Source organism: Balaenoptera physalus, assembly GCF_965194825.1.
Source record: "Balaenoptera physalus genome assembly, chromosome: 13".
NCBI lineage: Eukaryota > Metazoa > Chordata > Mammalia > Artiodactyla > Balaenopteridae > Balaenoptera > Balaenoptera physalus.
This window is the reverse complement of record NC_138892.1, coordinates 86,550,108-86,570,895: the sequence shown is the minus strand read 5'-3', so window position 1 is coordinate 86,570,895 and position 20,788 is coordinate 86,550,108. Positions and strand designations below refer to the sequence as shown.

Sequence of the window (20,788 nt, the reverse complement as noted above, 5' to 3'; positions counted from 1 at the left end):
TTTTACAATTATTTTTAATTTAAAGAAGTGATTATTGAGTCACGGACAGTTTAAATCAGATAGACAATGGAGTCTGGACAATCACGGATGGGCATGGCCTTCACAGAATAGGCCATCACACTGTGTTGGATTGGCTGCCCGCATAGCTCACTCACTGAGCCAGCCCAGGGTCTTTAAAGGTGACACTAGAGGAACAAGATTGTGCGGGGCACAAAGTCAGTCTCAACTTCGTAGAATAGTACATCCAATATTTGTGTGTTCGTCTATATGCATCTCCACACATTGCTGGATTATTTTAAACCAAGAGAAGGCACATACCACAAGGTACAGGTCAATCCAATAGCACAATGTTGAAACTATTGAAAAGCAGGTAAATTGTCATGTGTTGGGTATCTTGAAGCCAGAAAACTGGGCCCTGCAATTATGAAGTGAGTTTGAACTGGTGATAGAAATATGCTTCTCATTTAAAATTTCCTGAGCTTATACTTGTCTGTAATTCTTCATGTAACCAAATTAAGGAGGGGTTTCGGGGAGGGATGGAGTGGGAGTTTGGGGTTAGCAGATGTAGCTATTATACATAGAATGGATAAACAACAAGGTCCTACTGCATAGCACAGAGAACTATGTTCAATATCCTATGATAAACCATAATGGAAAAGAATATTAGAAAAAGAATATATATATGTGTATAACTGAATCACTTTGCTGTACAGCAGAAATGACCACAACACTGTAAATCAACTAGACTTCAATTAAAAAAATTCAGATGCAGAGAAGGCTCTGCTGCCACGTCCTTTTTAATTCAGCATTCAGTTATATCTCTACCATGTGAAGTTGACTTGAAAGGGAGGCCAGGACTTGGTTCCTTAGGGTATCCTGTGCTACACTGAGCCTATTTGGTGCTACCCTCCTAGCTGCCCTTAATCAGCCATGCTGGAGGAAGGAGAACATGGAGCTCCCTTTGGTAGAAGAAGACCATTTTCTTCATTCCCACTTTACTTCTCTTGCTTGAGGAGGTTGATATGCATGCTAGCAGCCCAAATTGCAGTGCCTAGCAAGCAATTTTAGTAGAAGTGCGTTCTTTCTACACTAATTCTAGATTCTCTAGATGCAGCACATTACTTTTCATTCAATATATGTATAACTCCCAGCAACCTTCCCGTCCAGACTCACAACAGTTTTCCTCCACTGAGTAGACATGCCAAGATGAACCTTGCTTCTCGCCTGCCCCATTCTACTTCCTGTAGAGTTATATACAGGACGTTTACCTATAGAGGTAGAATGAGAAGATTTGATGGGAACAGAAGGGAGAAGAGGAAGGTTGACATGGGGACTGACTGACTCAGAGCATAGCTCTCATGTAAAAGGGGATGGTCACCCGTTTTCCAGATGAGAGCAGCCCATATCGTGGTGTAAGGACAAACTGTGAGACTGAGTCAAAGTTTTCCCCTAGTTTCTTACATTAGGCTGTCCACAAACTGATTCTGAGGATGGTATGTCAAGGGAGTGGCCCAGATGCAGTTAGAAAAATTCCTTAATAGACTTTTCTTTGCTTTAATAATGGTATTATCTAGTTTATGTGTGATGATGGAATTTTGTTTCTATATTGTATTATTAGGTATGGTATTACTCTCTAGTTTTTATGTTTACAAATATAAAGTTAGGGGGTATATGAGGCTCTGACAGTCTACTAACATATTTGATAAGAAATTCTGTAACTTTTTGAATCTCTCTCCTCCCTTGACTTCTGAAACATCATTCCTTTTTTGTTCTCACATTAGCTCTCTGATTTTTCTTTCTCACTTTTTTTTGGCTTCTCTTGCTAGATGTTCTTTGGGGCTCTACCCTTGATCTTCTTCTCTTCTTAATGTCTATTCTCTGTCTTTCAGCATTTATTTACTTCTTTGGTCTCTCTGTCATGTTATGTCTTGATGACTCTTACATCTTCTATCTCTAGCCCTGACATCTTTCATGGACTCTAGACCCTTATATCCAACTGTCTAACAGATACTCTTTCCCAGATGTCTCTTAAAGAACTAAAACTCAGTATGTCCAAGAATAAACTTATCTTTTACTTCCTCCCTATAGCCTACTCCTTCAGTATTCCCCAGCTCAATGAACAGCACCACTATTTCCCCATTCATGCACTGGGAGTGTGGAGTCTTAACCACTGGACCACCAGGGAAGTCCCTCCAAGAATCATTCTGGATTCCTCCTTCTTGAGTACCCAGTTGGGCACCACCTTCTGTACATTCTCCCTTTTGAATATTTCTTGTATTCAACCAACCTGTCTTTCTATCCCCAATGCTTACTCTTTGAGATAAAACCCTCATCATATCTTGCCTGGACTTCTGCAATATTCCTTAAGTATAATAGACACTAAATAAACATATGTTGAAGTAAATGAATATATAAGTATAGAGCTATAAGTTATTAAAAATCTCAAGGTCTGTTTGATTTTTACATGAATGTTTGTCTTCTCTACCCTATATTTATGTAACTGAGCTCTTTAGAGCTAAACTTTACATTTCTCCCAGTTAAAGTTCATCACAATAGCTTTGTTCACTATTCTAGTTTTCTGACCGTATTGTTACTTTGTCATCATTTTATGTCATCTCCACATTTTATAATTTTGCTATTTTTTTATTCCAGACATTGGAATAAATGTTGGTCAGGAAAAGGCCAAGGACAGAGATCTAACAACAGGCCAAGGATATTTTACCCTAATCTCATGTTAGGTAAAATTGTTCACTTGCATGCATATTTGTAGAACTCTACTCTAATCAAGGACAAATTTTCTATCTTGTCCAAAGGAATATCATGCAACTTTTCTTAAATGTCTTGTTGAAATCAGTATAAACTGTGGCTATTGTATTTATTTAATCTACAATTCCAATGATCCTATACAAATGTAAATGAGTTTGGGAAAACTTGTTCCTAGAAAACACTTGCTGGATTTAATACAACTTTCATTTCTTTTAAAAAATGTTATTATACTATAAAAGCAATTTTTAAAACTATAGAAAGCTTAGAAAATAAAAAAGGAAAATACTGTATAATCCTATAGCTGTTTTAAAACAAATACCATTATAGTGTATTTTGTTTAAGTCTTTTTGAGAAACATGCTTTTCTATAGTTAATAGTGTACATATAATTTGTAGGCATTTTTAAAGTTTATCCTGATGGTTTTCCAATGTTGCCTCAGTTTACATACTTCTCATAGATTCATAACATTCCATCCTATGATTGAACCATAAATTTTAAAACACACCCCAAATTACTGGACCTTTGGACTACATTCAGTTTTTAAATGATAAATAATTCGATTTTGCCTACATAGATTTTTCTTTATATTTTTCTTGCACACCTCCCAGAAGTTGTATATTTGGGTCAGTTTTCTGGTGCCTAATACATATGTCTGTATTAGTCAGGTAGGCTGGGTTATGCTACAGCAACAATCACACATACCCAATCTCATTTATTTAACAAAAAACAAAAAACCCTTAAATTTCAATGGCTTAACACACAGAAGTTTATTTCTCACTCATATCAATTCTGCTGTGTGTATCAAGGATCTCCAGGGTAGTTCCCTTCAAAGCAGTGACTTGGGGATTCAGGCTGGTTCCATCTTGGCCTCCATGATTAATGTGGTGGGGAAAGAACTTGAGGTTGTACAGGGACCTTTTTTCTACCGCCCCTGCTTGTCAACTGCACTCACAATCCACTAATCAGAACTAGTCATATCAACCATATGCGAAAAAATGAAACTTAGGACCACTGTCTCACACCATACACAAAATTCAACTCAAAATGGATTAAAGACTTGAATGTAAGGTCTGAAACTATAAAACTCCTAGAAGAAAACATAGGCAGTATGCACTTTGACACTGGTCTAAGCAATATCTTTCTAGATATATCTCCTCAGGCAAGAAAAACCAAAGCAAAAATAAACAAATGGGACTTCAACAAACTAGAGAGCTTCTGCACAGCAAAGAAAACCATCATCAAAATGAAAAGACAACTTACTGAATGGGAGAAGATATTTGCAAATCCTATATCCGATAAGGGGTTAAGATCCAAAATATATAAAGAACTCATATCAACTCAACAACAAGAAAACAAACAACCCGATTAAAAATGTTTCTAAAGAAATACAAATGGTCAATAGGCACATGAAAAGGTGTTCAACATCACTAGTTATCAGGGAAATGCAAATCAAAACTGCAATGAGATATGACCTCACACCTGTTAGAATGGCTATCATCAAAATACAAGGAATAACAAATGTTGGAAACAATGTGAAGGAAAGGGAACCCTGGTACACTGTTGGTGGGACTGTAAATTGGTGCAGCCACTGTGGAAAACAGTATGGAGATTCCTCAATAAGTTAAGACTAGAGCTACCATATGATCCAGCCATCCTACTTCTGGGCATTTATCCAAAGAATATGAATACACTAATTTGAGAAGATATATGCACCCTTATGTTCATCATGGCATTATTTACAATAGCCAAGATATGGAAACAACCTAAGTGCCCATCAATTGATGAATGGATAAAGAAGATGTGGTATATAAAGGTACACAATGGAATGCTAATGACCATAAAAAAGATGAAATCTTGCCATTTGTGAACAACATGGATGGACTCTGAGGGTACTATACTAAGTGAAATAAGTCATATGGAGAAAGACAAATATAGTATGATTTTACTGATATGTGGAATATAAAAAACAAACAAACAGAATAAATGGACAAACCGAACCAAACAAAAACAAACATGTAGATACAGAGAACAGAGTAGTTGTTACCAGAGGGGCGAAATGGGTAAAAGGGATCAACTGCATGGTGATGGACGGAAACTAAATTTTTGGTGGTGGGTAGGCTGTAGGGTATACAGAAATAGAAATATAATGTTGTACACATGAAACGTATATAACGTTATAACCAAGGTTACCTCAATAATAAATAAATCTAGGGAATTCCCTGGTGGTCCAGTGGTTAAGATTCTGCACTTCCACCACAGGGGGCACGGGTTCGATCCCTCCTCATGGAACTAAGATCTCGCATGCCGCGGCCAACAAACAAACAAACAGAAAAAACCCTTAAAAAAATACAAACCCTTAAAAAAACCTAAAAAAAAAAAAAAAACTAGTCGTGTGTTTCCACCAAACTGCAATGGGCGCTGGGAAATATGTCCTTTGTGTGTCCAGTACGAGGAGGAGCATCACTATTGGGGAGCATTAAGTTCTACTCCAGTGGAGTGGCTTTGCACTACGTCAGTTTAGCTTTGCTGGAACTACGTTTCTCAGAATCCCCTCTCTCATAGGATTATAGGTTAATTTTGACCACAGGAGATATTTTCATGAGATTTGGAAGGTGGGAGTGAAGCAACAGTCATTAAGTTCAGAAGGAGTAGGCAACAGGTACCACTGAAGCCTGATCTCCTGCTCACCATGCTGGTGTGGGCAGCGGCAGGTCCACAGTCTTCCATCTTCCAGTTCCCATCAGATCTCCTCTTCAGCTTCGCTGAGTCCTGGGTCAGATGCACATGCATCTCCATGGTGAAGGACACTAGCTTCTTTTTTATGTCACATGAGCTATGGAGTTTGGAGGTAGCAAAAGCTAGTTGCGAATTTTGTTCCCATGGGTCCTAGTTTGTCCTTGCTCTTCTGTGCCTCACACCCAGCTTTCTCTCCTGACCACCAGCCCCACTGACTCACTGTGACTTCAGACCTACCACCACTGATGCAGAAGCAGCAGCCTTCCATCGAGCTCTTCACCAACTCTGCACTACAACTGCATGATGTCAAATCCTTAAAATCCTTGGGCTTCCCTGGTGGCGAAGTGGTTGAGAATGTGCCTGCCAATGCAGGGGACGCGGGTTCGAGCCCTGGTCTGGGAAGATCCCACATGCCACAGAGCAACTGGGCCCGTGAGCCACAACTACTGAGCCTGCGCGTTTGGAGCCTGTGCTCCGCAACAGGAGAGGCCGCGACAGTGAGAGGCCCGCACACAGCGATGAAGAGTGGCCCCCGCTCGCCGCAACTAGAGAAAGCCCTCGCACAGAAACGAAGACCCAACACAGCCAAAAATAAATAAATAAATTTATATTAAAAAAAAAAAATCCTTAAAATCCTTAGTCCATGTCACCCAACCTGATTTTTCTTCTCCAATAAAACCCTAAATGATATAAAATACATTAATATTTTTTATGAAGCAGGGTCTAATTTTAAGGTAATGTGTTCACAAAATTTTTATTTGAATATACTGCTGAGAAGACCAGGATCGCAAAAAATCATTTGATCCATGTTGAAAGAGAGGGAACAGGTTACGGCAGACAGAAAGGCAGATACAACTGTCCACAGTGAAGACAATTATAAAAAACAAAACGAAAACCCCAGTTATTAGAACAGGCAGCAGCCTCAGAAGAAGGTTTTTCCTACACAAATAGATTTGAGGGAAGGAGAACTTTGAAAGGAGGTGCTGCAGTGGATTGTAGAGGGAATCCACACCTGTATCCACATTCCCACAGCTGTTAGGAGGGCAATTCTACCTGGAGCTGATTTTACCCCAAGGACCAGAGTGAAAAGGGAACAGGCTAATCTAGGGGGAAATCCACATTGAAGTGTAAAGACCAGAATTTTCTGTTAGATTGAGTCAAACTGAGTTCAACAACTTCTCTCTGTTCTTATAAATTTCCTACTTTGATCAGGTTTGGTCTCTGTGTTTCTTTGTTTGCCATGTGGCACGTTCCATGTGACGTGCCAGCGCCTCTGCTGTTGGGGAAGGACACAGGAGAGGTTCAAGTACACAGATTTCTGGCCTGCTGTTGTGCTCTGAAGACTAGCCTTCCCAAGACTTCCTCAAAGCACTGCGGTCGACAGTCAAAGGCAGGGTGACGTTCAAATGTCCATCACACTCCCCTCCACGTGTATCCTCCCACCCTTCGTGCTAGTTACTCTCACTGGAAGAGGAACACACTGTCCAATTTCCCTCCCCAAACCTTTCCCCGGATCCCAAACAAAACAAAACAATTCTTGCCACACAGCTTCAAGGACACTAGAAATTGACCATGTGAGCAGAGAATTCTCTTTGTGGTTTGCGTGTGATTCATGCAAGTCATTTTGATTTCAGCTGTCCCATGCTCTGGGGGTTAAGAACCAGGAAATCCTGGATGGCCAAACGGCCTGTACCCACAGAGCCCCTGCTGTGTATTACCAGGATGTAGATATACCAGTAGGTGTTGGCCAACTGGGAATTTGACCAACTCTCAGTAAGCGCTGGACACAATGGTCCACCTGGATTAGCTCACCAGTGTGATTCAAGTCACCAAAATTTTTGTCCCCCATGTCTCATTATGTAAAATAGCAATAATAATGACTTTCATACCAATGGATACATTATTCAGAAACGTTAAGAAATGAATAAAGCACTTAAAGTATCACATGCAAAAAAGCTAAACAAATTCAATTTTATTAATAATAATTTATAAGTTATACTTATCTGGCTTTGACATATATTAGAATCATGTTTTTTGAGGCAAATGTAGCATTCCTCTACAGCAGGAAAAAAAAAAGGCTACTGGTGAAATGAGAAGAACTGGTATGATAATTTTATAAATTAATTCAAGTCTGTGGAAACACTTCAGTTCAGAGGTGACACCTGGATTTGTTTTCAGATTTCTCAAGTTTCACATGCATATTAGCTCCTCTGCTCCATTTTGGTATAGTGTATTTTCTTCTACTAAATGGGGTAGCTTTATCAACAATGCTTTCAGAGATAACAAATGAGTGACTAGAGGGCCTCAACTGGCCTCAGGCATTTTCTTCAAAGTGGAATTAGGTGTTAAATTTTGCAAACAGAAAGTTCCCCACATTAACAGATGCAAACTATTACATATAGAATGGATAAACAACAAGGTCCTACTGTATAGCACAGGGCACTATATTCAGTATCCTGGGATAAACCATGATGGAAAAGAATATGAAAAAAAGTATATATATATATGTATAACTGAATCACTTTGCTGTACAGTAGAAATTAACACAAACATTGTAAATCAACTATACTTCACTAAAATAAATTTAAAAAAAAAAGAAGCTCTCCACAGGCTTCCCCCTCCCTACATACAGTGTGCCCCTCACACTTGCACGCATTTTAGTCACTTGCCTGGTTCCTGTAGGCACCTGTGCTTGTTTTTAAGATGCCTGCTGCACCCCTCTTTGCATTGTATCGTGTGTCAGGGCATCCTGGAACAGGTCTGTGGGTCAGAATATGCTGATTTCTTATGCTGTAAAGATTTAAGAACTGCTGGAGGGAACACATCTCTTACGGCTACTCCCCACAAAGCCCTGTTCTTTGCATGTTTAAGGGTTATCTCTTGAGCCTGTAATCTGTCACATCATTATACTTGTGCAATATTTACTTACTTATGTCCCAGTCTACTGGGTCCCTGGAGGGTAAGCCCTGTTCATCCTATTATCTATCCTTTACTCCTTTCTCCTAATCATAGCGAAGTCCCAATCTGCACCTTCCCTCCCCAAGTCTCCAGATCCCCAGCCTCTCTGCTCATTCTCAGCCCTGGGGTGTCAGAGTAGAGGGTGGGCCCTACTGCATGACTGTTTCTAACAAAACAAGTATAAACTAAAAAGAGCAGCCAAAACAATGAGTTGCGAGCTGAGAATACGGAAAAAAGCAAACAATTAGTTCTGACTTGAATGAAATATCTTCCTGACTTATCAGTAATCCACTAGAAACTGCATCCTCATCACCAACAGAAAAATTTCAGTATGAAAGAAAATAAGCCCTGTCTAACTTTTTTAAGTTAGTTTAAATATGTTTTACATGTATAAAATTTATTTTTTAATATTATAGTCTTAAAACATACTTGCATGAAACTCTCGGACCTCAGAATGGAACATGTAGGGGAATAAAATCCTTTTGAAATTAAAAATTATGTTCAGCGGAAACTTATACTTTTAAACCAATATGGGTTTTAATAACTAAATAGTAAAACATTTTCCTTAACATCAAAATCAAAGATGATCATATTTCTTTTAATATTGCTATATAAATATGAGAATGTTAATTGATACTTGCCTAGGTCAAATATTCCAGTTGCATTAACAAACATATACAAAACAAACATAAATTTATAGCAAATGTCAAATTTCCCCGTGATTATCTTCTCCATCATGAATTTCATAGCCTTGAAACGGCCGTTTTTTGTTTGCTTTTGTTTTTTTCGCTTTATAGTCTTAAAGTATTTAGGCAGGAAAGAAAGAGAAACAACTGAGAAATATTTCAATTTTGATTAATTAAGAGTCTGGTTAGTTGTAATCGCTTTTGAATACTTCTCATAGGAGAAAACACACTGTGACACGGTGACCTGCCACTCCACAATGGCTGGGGAGGTTAAGCCATTTCTTGATGGCAGTACCTACCCAATGGCTCATTCTCTATAAAAAAGTGTAAGAAAAGACTAGATAGTTCATCTGAAAGGCAGGTTGCTCTCATCTGTACAAATTAACTTATTTTCTTGATGCTGGAACATCCATCAGAAAAATTTTACTTTGTGCTAAACAGGGATAAGTTCTGACATTGGAATATAGCCAGCGTTCCCCACCTTTCTCTTCTTTTCCCTACCCGTGAAACTCTCTGCCTAATTAAAATACTTTAAAAGGTACTTTTCATCTAATACTGTTAATAACAATAATGGTCTTGGATTTTTAAAAAAATGGCTGCTTTGGTCTACTTCAGTTTTGGTGATGCCATTTTAAAAAATCAAATATATGATATGAAGTTTCAATGAAGCATTAGGATCGAATGACAGTGGAATTTCTCATACATTTACTGAATGCCTCCTAGGTTCAAAATTCTGTGTTGCATACAGATATATATCCCAGTTTCTGAGTATCTTTGGATCACGACCCTTCAGCAACTGGTTAGGAAAAATACTATCAGATCAGAGTAAGGAATTCTTAACTTGGGGAGGTATTTGGAGGAGCGGGGGAGGTGTACCAGCAGATTCAGTACAAAAATTCATTGCTCTGGGTTTCAACAGCTTTCCTCCAAGTCTACATTTTAACGGGGTGTGTGGAAAAAGGATTGGTTCAGGCATCCTTTATCATCTACCCAGACCATGATTTGAGAATTTTAGGAGCCAATAGCTTAAAGTATATTAAAATAATCCAAAAGCTTTAAAAATGGTCATAGCAAACGCTGTCCTGAACTTAAACCTTGGTGGTAATAACATGAGAGTTTAACAATGCAATTTTTTGTTCTTTTGGGGGCAGCGACCAGGAAAGGTCAGCTTGCAGAGCACCTCCAAGAGTCTGGTGTCACGTGCCTGCTCTCTTGCCACGTGGCAGTTCTCCTAACATTTTCATGATCTGAATTTTGTCTTAACATTCTAAAAGCATAATCGTTAAGAATAATACAAGCATGGCAGGTTAATTTCTCCCTCCACAAATTCTGGTTGCATAATTTAACACACAAACAATTTGAGGAAGAGGTTATTATCTCTTTACATTTTGAAAAGCTCTTACTGATATAGTTTAAAATATGCAATTGAAACGCTGCATTTTCTTGAGTATTCAATATGTTTCTTGGATTTTTTTTCCTAACTGCAAGAATAGGATAAATGAAACCACTCAGTTCTTAAGCACAGCAAACATGAATCAAATAGTTTTTACTCCATATTTTTAAAAAGCAATGCCACCATCATAAGTTTCTCAATATTTCCTATCACCTTTAAACATGTTCATTTATTAATCTCAATGTATTTTAATAGCATACATACGTCCTTGGGGCTTACTGTCAGCTTTTTTGTCCCCAAATCTTTTAAAAGTCTTAGCCTCTACATGACTTTAAGCATGTTTTTAAACACGTTTTATGAAAACCTCTTTTTGTGCTCCATATTGACAGAGCCCCTCTGAATCTGGGAGAGGGAAATCACATTCCAGTCGCGTTGTCAGCCCGAGGGGCATAAGCTCCAAAGCTCTAGTTCCTAGAGCTGTAAATCCATTGTGTTGCACGTTATAAATAAGGAAATTGGCCTGTGACAGCTACGGTTTGGAAGCATTAACATTTTTCTTTGCAACTCTCATTTTTAATCTTTTCAGTTATTTCCCTTAGTAAAACTTAGCCACCAAAATATGACTTCCTGTATCACTGACCTATATGCCATAATTAAAAGAAAGAAATTCCAACCAACCATGACAAAGGTTGCAGTCAGCATTTAAGACAAAATGGACTCTTATAGATTCAGCCAAAGGTAGTTCTCTCCGCCCTGCATCTCCTTCCACCCCGCCTCCCCCTACCTTCTCCGTCCATTTGAGCAAGGGACCTCTCTTTGCATTAAGAATGCGTGATGTGTGCTTTTTGGTGGTTGCATTTTAAGTTTGGTCTTCTCAACCATGAAAACACAGTTAGAAATTGTTCTCGGAGCTAAACCACTCAACATCTTGGCACTTGGTTGTTTTTAACTTTTCAACAATAGGCACTGTTCACTCCCCTCCATCTCAGTTCTTTATTCAGTGATCAGGCAGTACACTGATGAAAGGCTAGTCACGGCTGCCCCCATGGTATCAGTGTGGTGGCATGTGATGATTCACATGGGGTGTGTTTGATCCGAGAAAGCCCAGTCTCTGCTTATTCTTCCTTTGTTCTGTCATCTGGGGGAAAAGAGAGAAGGCGTTGAGCTGATTTTCTCACTCTTTCTCAGTGCTGGTGGGACACACAATGTTGGGTGAATATTTCCCAAGCACCTATAGTCTGTCCAGCATCATAGAAAATATATTTATCAAAAAAGGGAAAATATTTTTTAAAGTGAATTTCCCTAGGCAGAGAAACAGAGCAAACCCCTCTCTGTGGTTAAGAAAGAGGAACCGTGGTTCTTTTAAAGCAGCCCTTGCTTGTCACACATATATAATCATCGCCATCACCTTAGTCATTTTAAAACCTACCATGGTTACTTTTGATATTATTTTTACTAATGCTCACAATTTTACACGACGAAGGGGTTGATTGTAGCATTGAAATGACAGGTACTAAGGACGATCTGCCTTTCTGATGAATTTAGTAATGGCTATGATGGCAGAGAATACGATTTTCTATCAAAAAGTCCATAGAGGTCCTTGTCTTTCAGCATCTGCTCCTTCCTTCCCCGTTCCGTAGACGTGTCACACAAGATGGGGAGGTGTGATAAGTAGAAGTAGCCTCTGCTTGCAGAGATTTGGTTCTTACAGCACAACGTGGGTTTTTTTTTTTTATTGGAATTTACAATCCATCGTGGATAACAATCTTGCTCCCAGGAGTCTCCAGCCACCCCTCTCTCCCAGTGGTGAATGATTTCACATCCTCCTGCCACCCCCACCCCCCCAGCTCCATCTCCCGAGTGCACTCACCTGCTCCTTGAGCTCCGCCAGCTGACCGGACAGCTGTTTGACCAGACTCATGGTCGATTCCAACTTCTCCTGCAGGTTCCGAATCTCATTTTGTTCACTGTCACCTTCATTGCTAACGAGGGACATAGCTCGCATCCGAGGAAACCAGTCCAAATTCTTCTCCTAAAAGCAAATACATGTGCAGGAACAAGGGAATAAATATGGAAGAGGGCCTGAAGTTCTGTAAAGAACGTTTACAAGTGTTCATTATTATTAACATTTAAATCAAAGTTTCTTAGCACCCAAAGCAAAAGGTACTCTTTCTGGCCAGGGGTGGGGAGAGGTCGAGGGTGGGAATGAAGTGGAGGTTCAACGCTGGTCTTTGTGAGCTGGGGGAAGATCTTAAATATTGCAACAAACTTCATAGGGGCTCCCAGGGAGGTCCCGGATAAAGCATTTAGAGTGGCGCCCTGAACACTGTGGGCGATCAGTGAATCTTGATGAATGATGAGGTAAGGTCTGGAGATGCCAAAAGAAATGTTTCAGCTCCAGCCACCCATTCTGGTTTACCTCCCACTTCCCCAAGACAGGCTCCCAGCTCTGCTCAGGGAAGAGGGAAGTGGAAGGGCATGGCCCTAGGTTACCCTGTCTGCTCTCTTTGGAAACATTTTATTACGGTAGGAAGGAGGTTTTAGAGTTAGACTTCCCCAGAGGGCAATAGCTGGTGCCACTTCTGTTTTTCCAGGCTGACTGAGTGTAGGGGCGTGAGTGCATACGTGTGTGTGTGTGTGTGTGTGTGTGTGTGTGTGTCCCCTCCATTGTGGTAAAGACAGATGGTGAAAGAGATACCCACCTCTCTTGAAAACTCTGCCTAATTGCCTACCATCATAGAATCACTGTGAATTACTTATACCCCGTCTTTCAATCCTCAAAAGAGCCTGCAAGGTAAATCACTGTCCCCATTTTACAGATGAGGAATCAAGCAGCCCCAACCATTTAATTACCCTCATCACAAGCTAGAAAATGGCAGAGTTAGTTAGGATTTGAAGGCAGCTGAGCCTTTCCACCACTGATTGGATATGTCAGTCTGTATCTCTACCCATTTCTCTAAGTCACCTTCTCCCAATATCCCTAGCAGTGACCTTCCTGCTTAAGATTCTTTCCACTCCAGAAAAGTCCACTGAAGTGACTACAAAGACGTCTGCCTAGCTGATCCCTAGAACATGAGTCAGCAGAGTACGTTCCTCCCCTAAGAGGAAAGGGGAAAGACCCAACCTATGTATCTCTGCACTTCTGCCTAAACCTCATCTGGCCCTTGGATTGGTTGTTTTTTTTTTTTTTTTTGGTAGTTGTTAGAGAATAACATGTTCTTTATAGTCCCCTACCCCCAATGGCAGTGAAAAGGGCTGATAAAGGATAGGATAAAACGTATTAAAGAGATTTAAGCTGCATTTAAATAGCTGTAGCCAATTAGCATTTCAAAGGAGAATGGTAACTTATGCTGAAGTGCAGAGTGACAGCCAGATTCATTCATTCAATCAATCCTTCAATATCTATCGCCAGGTATTTAGAGATGAAAATCAGGTAAGACAAAATGTCTGCTCTCAAGGAGCTTGCGGCTTAGCAGAGCCCTCCACAAAAAGTGAACTGGACACTCTGCATATCAAAATCCCCTGGGGTTGCTTGTTAAAATAGCAGATTTCAACCCCACTGCCTCTTACGAAATTAGAACCTCTTAGGGGACCTGCACGATTCCTATGTGCACTAAAGTTTAAGAACTCTGATCTATGGAGACATCGAAGATAAACGATAACTGCTGGGGTAGTGGCAGGGTAGGGAGATGGAGTGAAGAGGAAAGATCTGAAATGGCTGGCATGAGGAATGGGAAGAGGAAGCCAAATAGGGGCCCATTAAATGCTTGCAGGGGCGGAGTGGGAGACCATGCCCTGTAATGACTCCAGCAAAGACCACTGTTCACCAACAGCCCAAGTGGGTGTGGAGTTGAGGCAGAGAGTTGGACTGATACAAGATGGTGTGTCCCCTGGAACGGGCCTCAGAAAGACAAAGGTATCAGGACGCTAGGAACGTCAGCAGAGCAGTGGCTGGAGTGAGGAACACTAGTGTTGACCGGTAGGAGGGATGGAGAAGCACAGACCTGTGCTAAATGCGCTGTAAGCACTTAATCCTTTCGACGACCCAATGGACTCCAGTTCTCTTTATCTATTTAGTATTTATATTATCTACCGTATTATCTATATCTGAATTTTACAAATGAAGAAACTGAGGCTGGCAGATAGTTTAGCTGGGATCCCAACCCAGACCTGTCTGCATCCAGGCCTCCTGGCAAGAAGGGAGAGACTGTGGACAGAAAGTGGAATAATATTTGAAATTCTGAAGGCAGCACAACTTCAGGAAATAAAAATTCTAGAGTGAGAGGGCCTGAAATCTGATAAAATATCAGGGAATTTGGGGAGTTAGTATCTCATGGGTACAGCGTTTTAGTTGGGGAAGATGAAAAATCTCTGGAGATGGACGGTGGTGATGACTGCATAACAACGTGAATGTACTGAATGCCATAAAACTCTACACGTACAGTGGTTAAAATGGTAAAATTTTATGTTATGTATATTTTACTACAGATTTTAAAAATCACAATTTGCAGAGGAGAATCTTTTGGATGAATCATGCACGAAATCCGTGAATTCATCCTGAAGGAGGTAAATAGACGGGGTGGATGAGGAGGGTGCAGGTAGCCGAGGGCTAAAATCTGTGATGAACACACAGCAGTGACCCGGGGGTATTAGAAGACAGTGATGGAAAGGCTTGAAGAATGGGTTTTCACATGAGGGTGAAGATGTGATGATTTCTTGGCGATGGGGAGTTGAGTCAGCTGACCCTCTTCTGGGGCCCTTCGTACTGAGGGGTTAGGAAGATCGGCCGCTGCCACCAGTGGGCTAAAAGACAGGAGATTCCTCTCAGGAGAGCCAAGAAGGCAGCCTTGTAGAAGAGGAGAGTTGGTCTGTATCAGGACAGGGATTCCAGGGAGGCTGATGGAACAGAAGGGTTTGAGAACCTCAGACAGCTGGGCCTGGGGTGAGAAGGTACCAGGAGACATGGTGATACCCAAGGTGGGGCTGGCGAAAACATCAGCTTTCAGAAAGTTTCCAAGAGAAAGAGAGACAAAACAGTGTTCTAATGCTTAGCAAAGAGAACATGGGTGAGACGGTGAAACTGCCTCTGAAGAAATGCTCTTGTAGGTGTTGCGGGGGCCAGGTCAGCCCAGCCTACTGTCCCTTGCTTTTGAGGAAACAATGGCAGTTCTCAGGGGACCACTGCCCCAGCTGGTTGGGCCACAGGACTCTTTCCTTACACATTCTTTCTTCACTTGTTCCTTTGTTCATCCATTCATTGACTAATTCTTACAGTGTTGACTATGTCTGTGCTAGGCACTGGGAAAACAATAGAGAGCCAAACCCAGTGCAGTTCTTGTGCTGGTGGAATTGATAGTCTAGGTGGAGAGTAAGCCTTCAATCAAAGATGATGAAAACAGCGACAAGCCGGGCTTAAGGGCTGGCTAGGAAAGCCACCCAGCTCCATTGTCCTTTCTCCTAGTCCCTAAAAATCATCCTCTCTTCTAATCCTCTTTTGGTTTTTCTCATCTTTCTTCCTTTCACTGTCTGTATCTTTCTCTGTTTTTGTTTGTTTGCCTGGTTCTCAGCCTTTTCTCTCCTAGTTTTGTGCTTTTTGTTTCATTCCTCTCTTCCTCTGTATATCAACGGACCATAATCTGAAGCTAAAATATAACATGTCATTAAGATTTTTTTTCAGTATTGAATGCTTTCTGGTTCCTTTTCTTAATTTTTAGGAACCTGACTTGAATGTTTTGTATCTCACTAAAATGGCAAAAAATAAGCAACCTAAATGTATGGTCTTTTGTCCTCTTTTTACAAAAAAAGCCACTCTTTTAAAAATAAATTTTCACAACTGATGTTCCTCCAAATTCGTGCAGAAAGTATATTCTTTTCACCAAAATTAACTCAAATCAAGCAGAGTTCTTAGAATAAATGCTGCACAGGCTTGTTCACTGAAAGTTGTTTCCAATGAAATACCCCAAGGCTCCTCTCTCTGCTCCAGTGTCAGAAAGAGTGGCTTCCATGGAAGGCTCAGCCTGAGCCCAGTGAGGAAGGAGAGCCCCGGGCTTTAGTCTGAGCCAGAACCGCAGGACAGACACTCAGAACAGTGACTGGTTAACAGGACGCCACTCCCTCACCGCGTCGACTTGTAATGTGTCCGCCATCTAACAAAGCAGTTGGATTTGATTTGTTATTTCTCGGTTACTCACATATGCTACATACATCTCGTGATCATGCTCATGATTAGCAGAGTTCCATGGCGACTTTGGTTAGTCAATATGACACCATTTCCTTATTTCATCAGGAATGAACATGTTTAACCACAGGGTAATATAAAGTCAGGGAAGCTGCAGATTAAGCGTTAGATTCTGAGGTTACAGTATACTATCCTAGCTACTTGGTGATGGGAAATCCAGAGCTTCCCAAGCCTTCTAAAATGCAAAGCCCCGAGATGAAGGGACCGAGAGCATGCCAGCCATAACCCTCTTGCTATCCCTAAATTCTAACAATAATATGTCTTTCTCGATGACTAGAAGATAGACAGACTTAAGTGTGAAAACCTTTCAAATAGTCCTTTCAACAGTCAGATCAATTTGACTTATGTAATTTTGTAGTTATTCCGTAAACAATTAGGTTGTCAGAGTCAGTCAGAGCTTGGCTGTGCTGTTTTCATATTTGGTTCTTAAATGTGATACCCCATTTGCAGGAAAGAGGCCACGCGATATAAAGGAAAGAGCATTGATCTAGGAGTCAGAACACCTGGGTTCTGGTTTTAGTTCAGCCAAAAACTAGCTATGTGATATAAGGATGGTGGGGAAGACTTATTCTCTGAGTCCCAGTTTCCTCATCTGTAAAACCAGAATGTTACCCTGGGTGGCCTCTATGTCTCTTCCAGCTCATCATTCTGTGAGCTATGAATTCAAAACTTTACAAACCAAATTGCTGAGACAAGCCCCAAGCTCGCCAAGTGAGCAAACAGAAACATAGCATTTAGGCTACAAGCAACCTTGAAACCACATAACCCAAGCTCAGCATATTACAAACGCCCAGTCTGAAACCTAGAAAGTTTAGGTTTCCTTGAGGTCTTATAACTGTTTCCCTGCACTTGATTTCCACTTCTGGACAAGTTCTTCCATATTACGTAGTGGAAAAACTCTTATATAATCTAGCCCTGCTGATGCTTAATTGGTGACAGGCTTGAGAAAATGTAAAGATTGTAAGGATTTCTCTCCACATCAGAACGAGATTGAAAAGTAGGAGGAGATTGATTTCAGTGAGCCAAACATTGGAGAAACTGTCTTATGTCTTTTTAGCTCTACTAGGTACACATTAAAAGTCACCTGGGATAATTTAGGAGTTTGGGATTAACAGATATACACTACTATATATAAAATAGATAAACAGCAAGGACCTACTGTATAGCACAGGGAACTATATTCAGTATCTTGTAATAACCTATAATGGAAAAGAATCTGAAAAAGAATATATGTATACATATACATATATATATAACTGAATCACTTTGCTGTATACCTAAAATGTAAATCAACTATACTTCAATAAAAAAAGGTTTAAAAAAAGATTAAAAATAAGTCACCTGCATGTAAGCTAAAGAGAAAGCAAGCACTGTAGTTCTATAACACAGTAATAACCCCATTTTTTGGCTGCCTGGCAAGTGTCAGGCACTTTAGTCATGCTACGGCCAATACCCAGCATGATTCCATAAGGTTGAGACTGTTACCATCCCCATTTTACAGATGACAACACTGAGGCAGGAAGAGGATTAGTTACTTGCCAAGGCCACATAGGGGTTATAGGGCTGGGCTGGGCCAGGCTTTGGCCTCCACTCTGTGCGGCAGGAAATCTTGTGCTCCCTTCACTGCACTGGACTATTTCTCCACGTCCAATGGAGATGCCAATGCTTAGCTTCTGAACTTGCCAGAGAAAACAGAGACTACAGTGAGAATATGTTTTATAACTTGAACCCCCTTGATTACTTCCTCTGGGGTATGCTAAAGGTTTATTTATTGAAAATCAGAAATAAACGCTTTAGGTATTGTATCAGAAAGGCAGATGCAGATACTGTGGAAATACATTGATCAACGCTTGACACTCACTGCAATTTTGCAGAGTGCTCTAAAAGACTGCTAATGAGGGGTATCACATTGAACATACCATGCACTGTATTGTGTTGTACTGGAATATCAATAAACCATTTAGTAGGTATCCTCATTTCTGCTTCTAGACTCTCTATGCTTAAAATATGCTGTTACAAGACCATTGGCAAAGGTTTTTCTTGGTTACCATCCTCTTCTAAGCCTTAAGTTTATATTTCATTTTCCATTCTAAAATCATACGCAAAGTCTCCTAGGCCGACGAGTATAACCATTTCCCCAAAGCCTCATTGTGACCCACTGCATTCCTCTCTTTGCACTTTTGGTTTGAAGATGTCAGCAGAAATGGCTCTCAAAAGGAACACCAGCAATGCTAATACTACCTGCTTACTGGAAGGTCCCTGAGGGAAAGACAGAATTCCTGCTTTCCTGGAACTTCAGAACAAGGACAATATCTGGAACAGGGATTCTTTCTGAAGTCAAAGTAATCGTGTTGGTTAAGGCGAAGTGCTTCATGTACCCCATCCCAGCCTCTGCTCAATGAAGGAGGGGCATGGCGGGCTTCCCACCCTCAGACCAACACGGCCGCCTTGCTGGCAGGTGAGACATTATCTCAAAAACTTAAGGGAGGGACTTCCCTGGCGGTCCAGTGGTTAAGAATCCGCCTTCCAATGCAGGGGGCGCGAGTTCAATCCCTGGTCGGGGAGCTAAGATCCCACATGCCGCGGGGCAACTAAGCCTGCGCGCCACAACTACTGAGCCCGCACGTCGCAATGAAGAGCCCGTGTGCTGCAGTTGAAAAAAAAAAGATCCCGCATGCCGCAACTAAGACCCGATGCAGCCAAAAAAAAAAAAAAAAAGAAACTTAAGGGACACCCACAACACTGGCATCTGGGCTTCTAGCTTTGTTCCTGGTGAACACCCGACCTGCATGTGACAAGTATTGCTCAATACGGACAACAAAAAGGCCGATTCTCACAGGGGTTCAGATGCAGGCCCTGGGTTTTGAGGAAGGAAGGATGAGCTGGAAAACACACTCTTGTCTGACAAACACTGGGGACTGGAGGTGACAGAAAGGATCCAGCTGTGTCCTTTGAAATTAAAACGTTATTCCTGGATTGACAAATAAATGAAAACCATGGCAACTCATTCTAAAGAAAAGGGAGGGAAGAAGAGCAAATTTTGCTGCATTAGAAAAATAACACGTTCCAGGACTGGAAGATTCATTTACCAGCCCTCACTTTTTTTAAAAAAAATGTTTATTTATTTATTTACTGGCTGCATCAGGTCTTAGTTGCAGTGCGTGGGATCTTTCCTTGCAGCAGGTGGGCTTATTTGCCCCGGGGCATGCGGGATTTTAATTCCCTGACCAGGGATCCAACCGGAGTCCCCCGCATTGCAAGACAGATTCTTAACCACTGGACCACCAAGGGAAGTCCCTCAGCCCTTATTAACTGTATCTTCCTTCAGTCTCTCCCTGTTTATTCTGTATCTGTATCTTCCTTCTGCAACTGAGTTCCTGCAAATATAGTAGAGTACCATATTTGTGTGGACTGAGAAATTTAAAATGTGTTAGTTATCCAAGGCAAATCTGTATTGAATGCTTTCGTAAAGTAACAAATCCCTTTAAAATGTCGTTGTCAAACCTTGAAATATTTTACACATCTAAATGCTTGGACGTCAAGTTTGCATTATGCACGTGAAAGTAGTTTGAACCCTACAAAGCACTGTACAAACTTCAAGGATCCCTGGACGGCTGAGCTGATGGCACAGAGGCTGGAGACGCACCTAACAGATGCTCAGAAAGCAACAGCCCCTGGCATCACTGCGGTGCTCCTGCCCGGCCCCTTTCCACAGCCCCACCTCCAGGGCATCGTTGCTGGGAGGGGGGCTGCTGGCTGGGGAGCCCTCCAGGGACAAGGCCTATTTAATCCAGTCACTGCTCCCAAGGGCAGAGAGAAAAATAGGTCCAGCAAAAGTGCCGATGAAGGAGGAAGTGCTGGGACGAGGACGACAGGGTACTGATCTCAGCAGGACCTCAGGCTGGCAGTCACAAAGTTACAGCTGGGAGGGACTGGACGCTGGTCCAGTTTTACACACAGCACAGCCGTGGGGGAAGTGGCTGACCCGTTCCCAGCACGGGGCGTGCAGGA

General features: G+C 41.2%; 1 protein-coding gene across 2 annotated transcripts in view; it reads right to left on the bottom strand.

Moving 5' to 3' along the window:
* Positions 1-7,443: 7,443 nt before the first annotated feature.
* The window catches only part of ITPR2 (inositol 1,4,5-trisphosphate receptor type 2), a 524,966-nt gene continuing 511,621 nt past the window's right edge, over positions 7,444-20,788 (bottom strand). For both annotated transcript variants that reach the window (XM_082419571.1, XM_082419573.1), the window contains 2 exons: positions 12,410-12,571; positions 7,444-11,677 (listed from right to left, as the gene is read on the bottom strand). In XM_082419571.1, the coding sequence (XP_082275697.1) occupies positions 11,591-11,677; positions 12,410-12,571 (249 nt within the window). In that variant the 3' untranslated portion in view covers positions 7,444-11,590. The remainder of the gene's footprint in view (positions 11,678-12,409; positions 12,572-20,788) is intronic.